The sequence below is a fragment of the Anarrhichthys ocellatus genome, unplaced genomic scaffold (genome assembly GCF_004355925.1).
Source record: "Anarrhichthys ocellatus isolate YVR2014 unplaced genomic scaffold, GSC_Weel_1.0 scaffold2, whole genome shotgun sequence".
Classification (NCBI taxonomy): Eukaryota; Metazoa; Chordata; class Actinopteri; order Perciformes; family Anarhichadidae; genus Anarrhichthys; species Anarrhichthys ocellatus.
In genome coordinates this window covers 13773217-13789750 of record NW_022280032.1, presented here as the reverse complement: position 1 = coordinate 13789750, position 16534 = coordinate 13773217, and the positions used below count along the sequence as shown (strand labels likewise).

Below are 16534 nucleotides of genomic sequence, written 5' to 3'. Positions count from 1 at the left end.
ATTTATAGGAACACATTATTTCTGATATCAATTTCACCTCAAGATCCATTAGCCGGTTTTGAGCTTTTGATCATTTAATTTATATATCATAATCATATATCATATATCATTTATAAAATGAACTTTTAGTGAACAAACTACAAATAAAAAACTTGTTTCAACTACAACTACACCTTTGATGAATGTATAAAATACAGATTTCATTTGTGTCTAAATTAAAAAAACAGCACACAAGAAAATAGAAACATACTGTAGGTTTTATTTACGTTTGTCATGACGATGAATTAGAAAATGGTGCATGTGAACATGAATCACGTTGTTTCGCTCGTCCCTTCAGGTAAACTGACTGTGGTGATACATGGGGCGTGTCACCGCTAACACTGAGCAGTGACGTACAAGACGTTGGCCTAAAGGCACACCTTCACAACCACCGGACACTCTAAACATGGAGAAGACGTGTGAGCCACAGGCCAGTTCAGTCATCATGCATGATCAACTGGCAGCAACACGAAGCAAGCCACAATTCACTGCGTTCAGATCTGTGGTGCCTTTTTCGTAAAAAGAAAAAATTCAATTAAATGTAAGACACTGATGAGTCCACACACACATTTTCACTTTTGTCATGTTTCTACATCCACAAGTGTTATATATTTCCATTTTCTCTTTCATTGCAAACATTTACAAAGATAATTATGACAGCCTTATTATTAATGAGTAGTTAAGTACATCAAGGCTTGAAATGCTGAAGCCTGTATATAAAGTCGGTGGTCCTACGCTCGTGGCTGGGTTCTCATACGGACGAGCCCAGAATACAATAAGGTGCGAAGCATCTCTAGGTTTTAAGGGGCTGTACAGCTTGATAGATAAATCAGAAATCCTTGATCAAATGCAAGCAATGACACAATATTTGTGATCTCTAAGGTTTAGAAATAGTGCTTTTCCTGTGCCAATCTGAGGTAGACATAACAAAACCAATGCAACACAAAAAAGAGACGGGGGTTCTTGGGAGCTTGCGACTGAAACGGACGTCGTTTGAGCAAACAAGCATAAATGGCTAATTAGGTAAGTCGGAAACAAGCTGCTTGTTGCAAGTCGGCTGAAACGGCCCGCATCGTGTTTCCGTCTGCTCCAGTCTTTAGACAATTGCACAAAAGATCTTACCAAAACTCTGTCGACAATTATAAATTATACAAAGCAGGAATGAACTTTTACAGTGTCACCAGCTGCACACAGGTTGGACAGAGAACTGAAAGCAGCACCGACATCCCCGAAACAACACGCCAGAGAGATGGTGAGGGTCTGACAGCCAACAGTGCACTTCTGCGCGCACACACCCACACACAGCAGGCCTAAAACACACACTCCGTTACAGCAACATCACACACAGCCACAGTTATTGCTTCAAAGCAGATCACTCACACACACACAAGCGCACAGCTCCAGCAGTATTGTATTCAGTGCCGCTGAGTGTAGACGAGCAGCAGGAAAATAAAATGTAAAAATAAACATGCAGGCGACTGCAAAGACTGCCTTAATAACAGTCTACAAAAAAGCACCACAGTTTGAAGAAATTAACACGAAGAGAGAAATGTGGCACAGCAAGAAGTGACTGTACATAAAAGCCTCTCAGATCGTCATCCATGCGGTGAACAAAATAAAAATGTAGGACCCTGTGATTTAAAACTCAAAAGCCTCACGCTTAGAAAAATACTGAAATATGAAACAAGCTCCGGGTTTTCATCTCGTCTGTATTCCTGCTGAAGACATTCTTTGGTCATGAAATAGGCTGAATATACATCAAATTCAACAAACGCACAAACACGCTGCCGCACAAAGGAAACACGCAGGAACTGATTCAACGTCACGGTGGATCTCACGTCCCGTGCAGAAGAGTCGCTGGTGCAAAAATGGACTGATGACTTGTTTTCTTAAAGACAGTTTGAACATTTATCAAACAAAAATGACGACATTTGACCCTAAAATCTTGAGTTGTAATTAATTTGCTTTTGCAGATTTCTATTTTTTTAGTGATCAAATCGATGTAGTCGTAACACAGAAAACATCATACCCAATCGTCAGATTGGGTATTTACAGATATTTATGTTTACAAAATAGTTGCCTGCATTTACCTTTGTATGGCAGCAGTGATTTCCAACACCACCATTACAATATTTACTTCCCCCAGTCACTCCGGCAGTGTCACACTGACCTTTCACCTCCTGGCAGCTGATGCCAAACATCTCACCACGTACACACCTTGCACTTGCCAATGAACCCAAACAACGATGGAGATGTGAATATTAACTTAAAGAGATGGATGGTGTTTAGTTCTCACTGTCTCCGCTCTCTGGCAGTCCACAGGAGTAGCTAAGGCACAAAAACAGATACAGACAAATTCCAACCAATTCCAACCAATCCCAACCAATTCCAACCAATCCCACCCCATTATGTGGCTCCGGTGTCTCTCCATCCAAACCCTTTGGTTATTCCCCTCCACGCCAGAGCCAGAAGTCCCCTGCTGGTGGGAGACTTTGCACTGGGTCTGTCCTTAATAGTGCACATTAAATATGACAGAGACACGCCTTCTTCTGCCTGCTGAAGTAGGAAGTGGAGGGAAAAGGGGTGAAGGGTTGAGGGGGAGAGCGATGAGAGGGAAATCAGCCTTGGAGCTCCTCAAAGCACGTGTCACAGACCCGTACTGGCTTTTTCGAGGACGGTGTGAGGGCGTTCCTCGGTGAACACTCGGCGCAGAAAATGTTGCCACAGTGTCTGCAATGGTGCTGGATATTCACAGAGGAGAAGGAGAGGGTCACATTACAAAGTGCACACTTTAAAATGCGTGTCCCGTTGCCCTTTGCTCCAAGACAACGTCATTCTTACCCTCCTGACGGTCACGCTAAAGCCTTTCCCACAGCCCATGCAGTTCTGCACTTCGTGATCTTCGGCCCACTTCCTGGTCAAACTCTGGCACTGCTTGATCTAAAAGCAGCAACAGCAGAAGTTACAAGCGGAGCGTTTCACTTTATGTATAAAGCATCCTAACAAAACCAGCTGACAATGTTTTTCTTTATTGTACAATACAAACAAGACGCCTCGTGTTCCAGGACCGACCTGGAGCGACTGGTTCTCTCTGCCGAGCTCCTGCATGGCTGCCGTCGTGTCGTCCACCTTCCTCCTCAGCTCCACCATCTTGGCCTGCAGCTTCTCCATCTCGCCTTCACCCTTCACACACCTGAAACACAAGCACAGAGCAACGGTGATGTGTGTGTGTGTGTTATTGTTATATTTCAATCCAAGTTTGACTAGTCACATCGTACCCATTCACTTATGTACTATATACACTGTAAATACTGCATGTAAAGCATTGTATGCTGTATTGTAGACAGAAGATCACACCAGGTACAAGGAAATTAGGTTCTTTAAAATTTGAGAGGCTATATTAGTGAATTCAAAGTTGTAGGAGAGACGAGGGCAATGTTCAGCAGCTCACAGTGAATGATTGAATCTTATCCCACTACCTCCACATTAGAAGGTACATGTATAGAAAGAGTCACTTCTTACAAATATCTAGACATATAGCTTGATGACAAGTTGACTTTGAATGTGCATATTGATAATCTATTGAATAAGCTAAGGCCAAAACTGGGCTTTTTTAAAATAACGCTGCATTACATTTAGCAACAAATACGGACTCACACACTCACGATTGCATTTTATCTGAATCTTAAGGACGGTCCTCTCTGTACCAGAGTAGAAAAATGCACGTTATATATATACACGACTATAAATTAGCAACTATATTTTCACTTAACCTTGTAGCAGCTGACTCAAGTCACCACCTCTGAATATAGCCACAAGTGCTCCGAAAAGTATTGAAGCCATTCCTCACTCGCTCCTTTACTTCTACATACTTCAGTGAGCTTTGAGGCCAATCAAGAACATGCATTTAAGTATTTTTATTGGAACAAAGGGTCATTTCTTGGGTGGCACGTTGTTTAAAAGGAAGCAACGTCGACTCACCTTTCCAGAAGAGCCCGTCGCTCGTCCTGGTTGTTCTGGACGGTGGCCTCCAGCACGGCGATCTCTCCTCTCAGCTCATCCGTCTGCTTTTCCAGCTCGCCGACTCTCCGCTGGCTGCCCTGCCACTCTCTCTTCAGCGTGGCCACGTTTTCATTCAAAGCCGTCACCTGCGCCCCCATCTTAGCTTCTGCCTCTTCCACGCGCTTCACCTGCTCTCCTCGGGTCCGCTTCTCTGCCGACTTTGAGAGAAAAGCATTGATCGTGTCACAAAAAAGGGGGATCAGAATGACGTTTAATCCGCTAATTTAAAACAGTTTTTGGTGGAATTGGACAAGTGAGCCCACCAACTGATCCTGGACATTCTTGGTTTGTGCGAGGAGCTGCTCCTCTCTCTGGCCCCGGCTGTCCCTGGTGGCCTGGTGCTCTTTCTGCTCCTGCTCGAGGGTCTTCTGTGACGCCTCCATCTGACCCTGCAGCTCCAGCTTCCGCTGGATCAACAGCTGCTTGGCTTCCTGCAAATCCCCCAGCTCCTGAAAAGCAACACATATATAGCTCAATGAACAATCCTTGGTTTTTAAAAAAGGACCTTATAGTGTCTTTAACAAGATAAGCAATAACTCATTTCACCCATGGGGTCAAACCTCAAAGGGCTTGAGAAGTTATTGCTTTGACAATAGCTTCGAATCAATCTGAAGAAAGCTTTGAAGAACTTAAAAATCCAATGCTGGCATCAAATTGTCGACTCAAGCAAGCACAGTTATGACTTTAAAGAATGTGACCCTGATGACCTGCAGTTTATATAAGACAATAAGGCATGGGAAGCAAGTCATGTCAGCCAGAATGGGACTGATGTTGGAGGTCATCAGCCCAGGCTCTGACTCTATTATAACATGTTTCTGAGGAATATTGCAGCCTCTCTCTTCCCCTACAAAATCAAAAGAAAGACATTTTTAGTTGTTGCTTTTCATGAAAAGGCGACTGACCTTCTCGCTCTTCTCCATTAGTGTTTTTAATTCAGAAGTCAGTCTGGTGTTGCTCTTTTCCTGGACAGTCTTGGCTTTGTTCAGCTCCTCAACTTTGCTCTTCTCCTTCTCCAGCTCCTCCTGTACTTGACCCTGAGTGTGTAAGCACAATTCACAACACATGAACTTAAATCACATCAAGTCACACAGTGTTTATGTCCGTGTTGGTTAATCCGTTTGTCTGACCTGTTGCTTCTGTAGTTCCCTCAGGGTTTGTTCTTGCTGTTGGAGCTTCTGGTCCCGTTTTTCCAGATCCTGCTCCAACGAGCCCCGGCCCTTCTGCAGGTCCTGGATCTGAGCCTCTAAACCCGTCTGATGGCTTCGGTTAGCGGCCAGCTCTTCCACAGCCAAGTTCATCCTCTCCTCTGATGCCTACAGTCAGAGAAAGGACAGCAAACATGTTGTTCATCAGTCTGCCGGTTCAGAATCATCTACACCTCTCCCTAACCTTAATCCATCTATGATAATTAGTTAAAAATGAATGAAACACTGAACATAACCTCTACTCTTGCAGCATAAACCTACCTTCAGGTCTTGCCGCAGGGCAGAGACCTCAGACTCTTTGCCGTAGAAGTCGGACTGAAGCTTAGTGAGGCTTTCCTGGCCTTGCTCCGAGGCCTTCTGCAGCTCCGTCGTCCGGCTGTTCTCAGAGGCCAGCTCCTGGCCGAGCCCAGACACCTGGGCCCTCAGCTTGCTCTCCTCTTCCGTCTGGAGGTAAAAGTCGCATACACACATTCACAAAACACACTTTGGGTAACACACAAATGACTCTCAATCCGCTCAAAGAATAATAAGTGTAAAAATGCTAATTGCCTTCTTGACATTAACTTCTTGTAGCTCTGCCACTTGGCCCTTCAGTTTCTTTATCTCCTCCTCAAAGGACCCCTTGGCCGTCTTGAGTTGTGCCCGCAGCTTTTCCAACTCCTTCTCTTTCTCCTTCAGCGCCCCCTGAGTGTTAGAGCGCTGCTGCTCCAGCGTGGTCAGCTGCACTTTCAACTCTTTCTCTGCCTGAAATTTGTTGGCACACAGCAGGTCTTTAGGTTCAAACAAACACTCAAAACAATAACGCACCATCCTCGATTGTATCAGAAGCTCACCTCTCCCATCTGCTGCAACTGCTCTTGCGATTCTTTCATTGACTTGGCGACGGCCTCATTAACCTTAAGAAGCTCCTGTCTGGCCTTCTCATTGGACTTTTCCTGAGGATTAAGACCGATTGAGCTTGTGAATGTCCTGGTGATGTAACTAGGTGGCCATTTGTCACTCCTTGTTGCGAGACAGATTTCCCTGTGTTGTTGAAATGGTCTAAACAACAGCTTACTGAACCTACCTTTTCCTCCATGGCTGACTTATGGTTCTTCCTCTCTGTGTCCAGTTGACTCCGGCTCTCCTTCAGTGCTTTATTAGCCTTTCCTAGGCTCTCCTGTGTAGAGGCAAGCTCCTTCTTCTGAGCCTCTTTCTCCTGCTGGGCCTTCTGTAGGTCTACCGTCAGGCTCTGAGCTCTCCTGTCCACTTCTGCGTGCTTCGTTTTCCCCTCCTGGGTCACCGTGTCCACGTTGACCTTCAGAGCAGCTTTGTCCTGCTCGCTGCGCTCCAGCTGCTGCTGAATGTCACTCAAAGCAGCCGCTTTTTTCATCAACTCCTCTTGTAGTGTTGTAGCCCTTAACAGTGGAAAGACATTTATATTGTGTTAAGTATGATTCATATGCATATTCAATACAGTGGAGCAAACCAAAATACTAGCATGTGGCTGTGCCATCACTAAAATACCGTTACAGAGTTAGTGACAGTTGGATTTACGTGCATTTATTATTCACTTGCAACTCTTAATCCCATTTCAATAAAGCTGATGCACCAGCACAGTGAACTCACCCTGCTTTCTCCGTTTCCAGCGAGCGCTGCAGCTCCTTTGCTTTCCGTTTGACCTCTGACCCCTCCTTCTGCAGCTTCTGCACTTCCTGCTGCACCTGGTCCCGTGTGGCCTGCAGCTCCCCGACCTGTGACTCCAATTTCTGTTAGATAAAAACACCAGATTAATCAAATAAAAATGATAAAAAACAAGATGTATGTACTCACTAGAGAACATTTTAGGCCTAAATTTGCCTTTTTTACAGTCCAACTAACCTTATTGAGCCCCTCCAGCTGCTCTATACGCTGCTCTGAGGCCATTAGTTTGTCTTTGCATTCCTTCAGACTGGCATCCAGCTGTGTGCACTGCTCCTGTCTCTCCTTGAGCCTTTGGGCCTGCTCCTCCAACTTCTTCTGAGCCTTATTCAGCTCCTTTACAAGATGGTGGGAGAGGGTGCAGGATACAAGAGGAGAAAAAAGTGAGTAAAGTGAAGCAGGAGAAGGAAGACAACACATAAATCAGGGACTTACAAATGTTGTCAAAGTAAAGACATACTGCGGCACAACATCAGTGGCATAACAAAGGTGCTAACCTGCTGTTTGTCCTGCAGTGCATGCTGGGCCGTCTCCAGCTTGTTTTCCAGGTTAGCCTTCTGTGCAGCCTTGGCTGCCTCTGCAGATAGCAGCATCTCTGTCTTTGCCTTCAGCTGAAGAAAAACAGACCCACAAAAACTGTTCTTATTAAATATAAATATCATGACAACATACTGTTTTTGATCACTCCTTACAGTCAGATTTTAAAGTCTATGAGTACAAACTGAAATAAATGACATATAAATGATATATATATACAATAAATGAGATATATATATAGATATATATATATATATATATATATATATATATATAGTTTAAATACATACTACACGGACATGCTTGTGGAGAGGCTTACCTGAGCATCTAGCTGGGCTACTTTCTCCTTGCTGTCTGCGAGCTGGGTGGTGAGCTCAGTGACGGAAGTCTCCAGGGTGTGGGCTCGGTCCTGGGCTGAACGCAGCAGGGTCTTCTGCTCCTGGACCTGCTTATGCAAGTTATCCTGGGCTTGCTTGTTGCTCTCCGATTGGTTCTTCAGCTTGTCCGTCAACTGTGTGACCTTTAAGACCCACATACACAGTTTTATAAGCTTAAAAATGACGAATTGTTCCCTGTACTTAGTGTTAAATAAAACGGGCCTTCCTAGATGATGCTAATTAATATAATATAACACATTTATTAATTGTATTAATTAATCAATTAATTGTGTCAGGGGTGGCATGTGTCTTCTCAAAGTCATACTCCCTTAGTACTACAGAGAATTGACTGCAACATGAAATTGGACCCGTGTGTGTGTGTGTGTGTGTGTGCGTACCTGTTCTTGTAGTCCATGGTTTTTCTCTTTTAGCTGGTTGAGCACAGCCGTCTCTCCCTCACCGGCCTGGATCTTGGCACACAAGTCGTCTCTCTCAGTTTCCAGCTGGCTCACAATGTCCTTACTCTTCTGCAGCAGTGCCTCCAGATTCTGGATCTTCTGGTCCTTGTCTCCAATCTGACGCAGCACCTGCTCCAGGTCATTCTACAGCACGAGCCAGCATAGCAGAAAGATATTTTGGCACAAATATGTATTTTATGTTGTGTGAGAGGTGTACACACAGGCATACGTTTTTATTTGTGAACGGACAAAATGTTAAGCCATCAGAATAATGTAAAATATGCTATAATCTTATAAAGCCACGACACACAGTGGCTTCAAATCCAGCTACTGAAATTTCTACTATTATCAAAAAATAACATTTTGCAATATGGTGACGTTCAAAATCTGCATTCTGACCTGTACTATTATGGTTAAAAACTTTGTATAATTTAGGACAGCTTCATGAGTGAGCGAGCAAGCTATGAAACTATCATCACAGTATTATCACCCGATTTACTCGTTGCGACACTCTTTTGAGGTCATTTGATGACTTTGTATAAGACCATGTTACAGATTATTGGAAGAAGAAACTCACTGTCGAGCACAGCCTCTCCAATGTGTGCTAACAGAAGGACTTTCTTGTGAACAGTACCTGAGCCTCGCGGAGTTTGCCATTTGTGTTTTGCTGCAGCGCCTGCAGCTCCTGGTGCTGCTGCTTGGCTTTCTCCAGCTGGTGTTGCACATCTGTATTCTTACTGGCACTCTCCTTCAACTGCGGAAGCAAAACACAGTCATGTCGTGCATCGTGCGGTTTCTGTACATCACTCTGCAACAGTTTCATAAATGCATTAGGTTTGAATCTTGATTTGTTTATTTTTAGGAGATAATTTAATATAATCTCTAATCCTCGTGTTTTAATCACTCTGCTTCTCAGTTTTAACCGTAATAAATAAATCTATTCTGAACTACATACAAATACATTGTATCTTAGGATCCATGCTTAAACGTCATTATTTATGTACAGATGCTCTGTCTGATCTATCACAATAATTCAGTTTCCTTTCTTCTGATGCCGACCTGTTCTTCTGCACGGGACAGTTTGAGCTGCAGGTCGGCGGCCTGCTGCTCACGGTCTTTTAGTTTCTCCCCAGAAAGCTGCCTCTGTTCTTTAAGACGACCTTGCACCTCACCCAGCTGTCTTTCTGCCTCCAGCAGTTTGGCATGCAGCTAGGAAGAGCACATAGAGAGGGGGGGGGGTTAAGTCGGAAGGCGCAGGATGACAACACTAATAGCAAGAAATACAGCAGATACTGTCTGGAATCCTCTTTGACTTTGCTTTTTTTTAACACATAGGACATTTGTGCCTCAACTGGATGCGTCCTGCGTGCTCTCTGTGTGTGATCGTTGTCAACCCACTCACCTGACTTATCTCAGTCTGCTGCTGAGCTCCTTGGTTGTCTTTTTCTTCCCTTTGCAGTTCCAACTGTTTCCTCTCCACCTTCAGCTCTGCATGCTTCACCTCCAGCTCCGTGATCTCATTCTTCAACTTTGTCACCTCCTCAAACCTCTCTCCGAGCTCCGTCCGGGCCTTCGTCAGGGAGGCTTCGGACCCTGTGGCCCGAGCCTGGAGCTCTTGAACCTCCAGCTCCCTCTCTCTCAGGCTGCCTTGAGCTCCCTTCTTGGCAGCCTTCTCAGCTCCCAGACACTCCTCCAGTTCCTGGTACTCTTTCTCCTTACGCGCAAGCTTTTCAGACAGGCTCTGTGAGAACAGGAGAGGATAACATTAGGTAGATTGCCCAGAAGATTGGGAATTATTGGAGTGATAGATGTCCCCGAGTAGGGAGCAAATAAACGAAAGCGAAACTATAAACTCTAGCAAGTTAAATCATTTTTTGAGGGAGTAGGGTCTCAAAAATAAAAGATAGATATTGACAGTGACTGAAAGGTTAGGCCATTTATTAAGCCACACTGTAACCATTTGTCTCCTCTACATTAAAACAGTTGGTGTGATAAGAGCTGCAGCAAGACACAAACAACTTATGCGATAGATAAGCGATGGAAAAGAACGGTCAGCTGTCAAGAGTAATGTGAGTTGTGGTATTTCTAGAGAAAGGTTTACGACACAGGACTGGGAATACCGTGGTATGTGAACAGCACTGGCCCTGGTTTAAGCTCTGGCAGTAAACTTGAAAACATGGTGATAAAGAACATAATGTTGTTGATAGCGGAGCGTGCTGCTAACTAGAGAGTGTGACAGGGCACCTGGACTTCACAATAAACCTCTGCAAGCCACCACAGCAGCTGGCCAACATTAACAACCGTCTGCAGACACTTTATCCCCTCATCCCTCTCGTGTCATTGTCATAGCTCCCCTGCTGGGTCTCTCCTCTCTAACCCTGGAGTTACAGACCAATGAAAACCCCTGTTTGTCGTTAGCCTGTCTGTTCTTAGTCCTAATCCTCGGTGTCTCACTGTCTGCTCCGTCACTTTTGTCTCTATTCTCATGAGATAAGTATCGGTATCAGATCTCAGGGTAACCTGTTGTGAGGAGAAGCTTGGGGTGGGGGCAGCACACTGTAATCCTCCTCTTACCCGGAAACCTACTTGGCAATGACGGCATTGACCGGCCTGATGTGGGAGGATTCAATCTCTGGCAGGATCCCTTTGCCTCCACTGCGCCAGTGCAGTTACCACCCCCCCCAAGAGACCGAGCTGGCATGGCAGAGATCCCCCCCTGCTGGTTTAATTATAGAGCTGCATGTGGTTTTTGCATCAACACGTCTGGGTTGCCAAAAAGAGCTGGTGACAGCAGGGCATTGTGACGGGGCCTGATGCCGGGCAACAGAGGAAGGTTTACAGAAACTGAGATGGTGTGCTCTGTACTTGAGGGGCGGCTGGCAAGGCTTATCAACATTACTGAAGCAAAAGTAAATCATACACAATCACATGCTTTACAATGTGTGGCAGATACTTCAGCAGATATGCTTGCGCCTGCAGTAATCTGCTTCATGTGACTATAACTGTAGCTGTTGGTGTGTGTGTGGTACCTGGCTTTGCTGCTGCAAATTATTCAGATTGCTCTGCAGCTGGTGGATCTGTTGTGTGTAGACAGCTGCTTCCTGTGGACCCTTCTCCAGCTCTGCTTTAAGTTGGGATATGGTCATCTGCAATACAACAGACACACATGTTACACTCTCTTTGCAAACCATTGAGTGGACAATCAAAGAACTGAAGCACCACTGTGAAGGAATGTCATGAAAGAAGAAAACAAACCCAACATGGATGAGTAACAACAAGGATTAAAACACACAAAAATGCATCAAAAACCTGAATAGGTGTAACTTGAAACAACATGTTTTACCTCCAGTTTACGAATCTTGAAGAAAGAGTGAGTGTTGTGGAGGGACACAGTGTGTGAGGAGCAAAAGAAGAAGGGGAGGGAAAGAGAGACACGTACAAAGGTGAGGCACAAAACAACAGCAAACGTCCGACCTGCAACTCAGAGCCAGATGCTACTGGGACGGGAGGATAAATAATCAAATCCACAAACATTTACCACACGTAATCGTGACAACATCGTGCTGCGGCAGCATTACGCAGAACATTTTATTGACAGCTGATCGCAAAAAACGCCAACATGTTCATGAATTGCAACTACAGTTTCAGACTGTAGCCACTTGTCATTTATTATCTTAGGAGCTATTACATGATTAAAAACAGAGTTTTCATATAAATTCAGAATGTGGTTCCTCAATTATAAAAGCATGAAAACTATCTTTTGAGATCATTTGTTAAATAAAGATAAAGGTTCGGCACCTGGACTTCCCTATAAATGTTTCCATCCTTGTGGGAACAAAATGCAGGAGATAAATCTGAATTATTTATCAGGCATTAATTAGTGAGAAATAGGCACAAAGCCACCTGGTATGGAATACTGAAAGTACGTCAGTTATTTCAGAGCTAGTTGTGAATATGAATCTTACAACTACAGTTGGTGGGCCTGAGTAATGACGGTATTCAATTTAAACAACTGTATTTCACATCAACATTACAATCGTATTATGCAAACTGTGGGAATCAGTGTGCATCTTTATGTGCTTGTGATAGGTACAATTTAGGGTGGAAGAGTGGAAAACGTGAGAATCTGCAGAACTACATTTCAGTACAGCGGGTGATTTGGTTCCCTCACCTCTGAGGTAGTGTAGTTAGCCTGCAGCTGCTCGCAGTGGGATTTGAGGCGCTCAGACTCTTCTTCCCTCTCACGGGTCATACTGTCCATCAGTGTCTGGACCTGCACCAGCTCCTTCTGCAGCACCTCCACATCCTCCACTCCCGGCCGCTGCAGCTAGGGGGCAGAACAGAGGCACTGTGTTAAAGCCGGGAGAACTGAGCGGCAGACAGTGGGAACAACAGGATCTTTGGTATCAAAAAAAATAAAAAAATCTGTCAAAACTGGATTCTTAGTAATAGCTGAATTGATCAAGTGTCTCCTTGAAGCTCCAGAAGGAAACCTATTTTTGTAGGACGCCCCTAAGCCACTCTGAACAGTAACAAAACAAATACAGACAGATAAAATAAAAGTGTGATGATGAGGGTAATAATGATGAAGGGGCCGTCTGAGTCAGATCTGCTTCGATTCTTCCAACACACAGCTTTGAGCCAAAAGGATTTCATTGTGTCGATTCAACGTTATTCCCGCAAACAAAAGCACAGCATTCATGAAAGGTCTCCACAAAGTGTTAAGTATGACTCAAGCTGTGTGAGAAGAGAATAAATACTTAATGGAAACCAAGTGTACGCTGTACCAGTTCTGTTTGGAGTCCCTTGTTCTCCTGCTTCTCCTTCTGGAGCTGTTCGGTCAGTTTGCCCAGCCTCTGGTCAGCAGCCTCCCTGAGGCTCTTCTCCTCATCATAGCGGGACTTTAAGTCTGTCAAATTCAACGATTCAAAATATTTAATTGTATCCAATTAAAAAAAATTTAAAAAAACACACCAATACCTCTCTTGTTTACATCAGCCAACTGATTTAAGGAAAACATTACCAGTGTAAAATGTAAAATGCAAAAGCCATGTCGTTAGTCCATAAAACCAAACGTTGAAGGAACAACTTATGCAAAGTGTGTTTAAGACAAAACACAACGGATAGATTGAGCTTAATAGTGGTTTAGTACAAGAGTACTTTAGTGTTGTAAAATGATGCAGACCCACAGACACAGGCCTCCCAGTATCCAGGCGCCACACTGACCTACTATCTCTGTGGCCAGCTGGGCAGCCTTCTGCTCAAACAGGTCTTTCATCTGCTTGATGTTGAACTTTTCCGTCTCTGCTTCATTCAACTTCTTCTCAAGGGCTGAGAAAAAGAGCACCGTATATTAGAGATTGATGTTTGGCATCCTTTTCCACAGTTCTCTATTAAGTATAAGTTTCCCTACCTGAATCCTCCGAGGTCACCTGTCCATCATTCTGTGGAAAGGAGGGAAAGAGAGAAACATGTACAGTAAGAGTAAGCAATGCCATCATGTTTTATCAAGCAGTTTCATATTCAGAAGATTTCATTTGAAAATATATTAAACATCTTGAAGGAATTACTTGCTTCAGTTGTCCTTGGACTTTGTCTAACTCCTTCTTGAGCTCTTCAGAGAACCACTTTTCCTCCTAATCAGGTGAAAACACAGACTAAAGTATTTGTATGAACCAACCACTTGTAGACCTCTGTTCGGGTCAGAACCTCCACTTTACCTTGAGAGAAGTATGCAAGTCCTGAACTTCTTGCCGCAGCATTGTAAGGTCTTCCCTACAAAAAGGAGGAAATAGCGCATTCACAAAAATACACAAACAAACAAATTCTGTCACCATAAGGTCAGACTCATTGTCGTAAATGAAGTCTCACCGAGTGGGGGCCATATGAGTGGGCAGGTCCCCGGTGTCATGGAACAGCTCATAGTGCTTAAACAGCTCCTCTGCAGAGTTGTGAGACTTCATACACTGAGGACAGATGAAGCCCTGAACACAGAAACACGTCGTAGGAATCAACCAATCGATAATAACTTCGGATCTGCTTCATGGGCAGAAAAAAATGCTAGAAAAGCCATGTGTCCGTTCACGTTACCTCAGACGTCTGATCGTGGTTGAGGTCTGTGCTGGGCTGCTCTGAATCTGCATTCTGGGAGCCCCCCTTCCCAGGAGTCTAAAGAGCAGAAAATAGATCAAATGAATCTGAAGGTATGACAGCACTCTAGCATTATAAGCCTTAAATAAATGTAGTAATAAATAGCTCTACCCTGGATTGTTTTCTTTTTGAAAGCATAAATATTTCAGACAGTCGTATCAAGATAAACAACACTGTAGTATGTGGTGACACCAGTTCCTCCAGATGCTGTATGATGTCTATAAAAAGTACGATACTGCTGAAGCTTTGTCATGTTGCATGGAGATTGTAAGTGCGCAGCAGTTTTCAAGTCTAGCCACAAATTCCCCATTGGATTGAGGCCGACTCTGATTTAGCCACTCCACGACACTAACATTATTGTTTTGCAACTGCTAGATTTCCGTGTAATTAACTTTTCCCTCTGCCGTCACAACCCAGCCTCCAGCAGAGCAGCATCCCGACAGCACGATGCTGCCACCACCACGCTTTATGGTTGGGGATGGTGCGGATCTGGTGATGTATGGTACTTGGCACCAATGGTACAATGGTATGATGGCCAAATGCTCCACTAAGATCGCATAGAACCTTCTTTTTCATAGCACATAATACAGTAACAATTAATTGTTATAATCTTGTTTGTCTACCATATTTTATTGTACATTTTAATATGTTTGTTTTTAAATTATGTCTTGATTATTCTTGGCAATTTAATATATAATGTATGCCATAATAAAATGTTACAATGTTGACAGATGTAAACCAATTCAGTGGTTCACTAACGTTATCATATAGAGGACAGACCATCCGATTGTTTCCCATTTGTCCCTAAACCCGTAATAATGTAGCTTATGTGTTGTCACCTACATTGTTTTAATAATGAACGCGCTTCTACTGTTGGTTTATATGAAGAGGAAAGAAACGATACAGTGATTCGTAACATGAAATGTTTTATTTTGTGTTGCTTCCTAAACGTTTGCAATACATCCCTTGGAGGTCTGACAGTCCACGACCTAAATACATAATGTTGTAAAATGGATTTTCCTGGTTACAAGGCCGGAACTTCAAAGTGTACACAATGATGCAGTTAACGTTAGCAATGCACTGTGGTTACTGTAGTCCTACAGCTAGCTAAGTAGCTAACCTCTTACTCCCACATGAAGGCTAACTGTAGTGACAAGCTGGTATCCAAAACAACAACGTCAGCATTCACATTAGTATAAGCTTAATTTACGTTAATTAAAACAAATTTTTTTTTTCATGATGCGGTAAACCAAGTGACACGGGACTTCCCAATAGTCAATCTGTGGCTAACGTTAGCATGTGATGAGTGGACGATGAATTAACCTGCTATGACATAGCTAGCTAACAGGAACCATGAAAATAAAATGATTCCGTGACCAAGAACGTTAGCTGGCTACGTTATGCCTCGATTAGCCCTGGAGAGTAGGACACGTAGGCTAATAGTTCGCTGCTTCATTACAGAGGTACTAGTTAGCTTGCGACATCCCTGTCAGGAGTAACGTTAGCATTAGAACCAAGTTAGCGTTTGATGGCTAGCTGTATCAACCCCACAGAAGGAGCGCTTGATATGCCTATTCCGATCTGGCGGTGTGGCGGGGTCTTTTCCCAATCGAGGAACTCCCGTTGAGAAAAAATAAAAACCCCGCCCACCTAAAACACACTGTGTTTTAAAACGTGCGTCCCCACCATGAAAACAGACAAGGATAGGCCCGTGTCTTCCAAGGAAAACGACTCGACTTAAACGAAACTAAAGCGACACGGTTGACTTTGTTGAACCAGAAGCTTACCATTTGAAGTATCCGTCTGAGCATAGCCTCGTCTTTGTTTTTCCCGACACAAAATCCAATCAGTTTTCTAAATGCAAAGTTTACGTCGCTGTACAACGAACACCTGACCGAGCTCCGACAGCAGCGGCGAATGGGCGGGTCAAGGGAAGGATGGTTAAACCCAAGCAGGACACACAGCCTGGCTATATTCAAGATTATAAAACAAGTGTTGTCATATTTCTACTGCACTGATTAAAACA

The 16534-nt window shown here is 43.9% G+C and overlaps 1 protein-coding gene across 3 annotated transcripts; it reads right to left on the bottom strand.

Moving 5' to 3' along the window:
* Nucleotides 1-239: 239 nt before the first annotated feature.
* eea1 (early endosome antigen 1) lies at nt 240-16443 on the bottom strand. 3 transcript variants are annotated; one of them, XM_031860581.1, is made up of 30 exons: nt 16296-16443; nt 14449-14526; nt 14230-14342; nt 14079-14133; nt 13929-13994; nt 13772-13802; nt 13585-13689; nt 13146-13267; nt 12530-12685; nt 11702-11716; nt 11388-11504; nt 9761-10099; nt 9418-9567; nt 8993-9112; nt 8299-8502; nt 7843-8043; nt 7484-7597; nt 7167-7322; nt 6915-7054; nt 6373-6703; nt 6140-6241; nt 5856-6050; nt 5568-5750; nt 5229-5414; nt 5004-5135; nt 4365-4550; nt 4021-4259; nt 3112-3232; nt 2881-2979; nt 240-2780 (listed from the first exon to the last, which is right to left on the bottom strand). In XM_031860581.1, exons 1-30 carry the CDS (start codon nt 16317-16319, stop codon nt 2658-2660), a joined length of 4203 nt encoding a protein of 1400 aa, XP_031716441.1. In that variant the 5' UTR covers nt 16320-16443; the 3' UTR covers nt 240-2657. The 3 variants fall into 3 exon arrangements, with proteins under 3 accessions (XP_031716441.1, XP_031716450.1, XP_031716459.1); XM_031860590.1 differs by having other exon boundaries at nt 4365-4547; XM_031860599.1 differs by lacking the exon at nt 11702-11716.
* Between the last annotated feature and the right edge of the window lie 91 nt (nt 16444-16534).

Coding starts and splice junctions, on each gene's coding strand:
- eea1 (XM_031860581.1), bottom strand. CDS start 16,319: ATGCTCAGACGGATACTTCAAATG. Junction 14,134..14,229: donor ACTCATATGGCCCCCACTCG/GTGAGACTTCAT, acceptor TCCTTTTTGTAG/GGAAGACCTTACAATGCTGC. Junction 6,704..6,914: donor CTGGAAACGGAGAAAGCAGG/GTGAGTTCACTG, acceptor TCCACTGTTAAG/GGCTACAACACTACAAGAGG.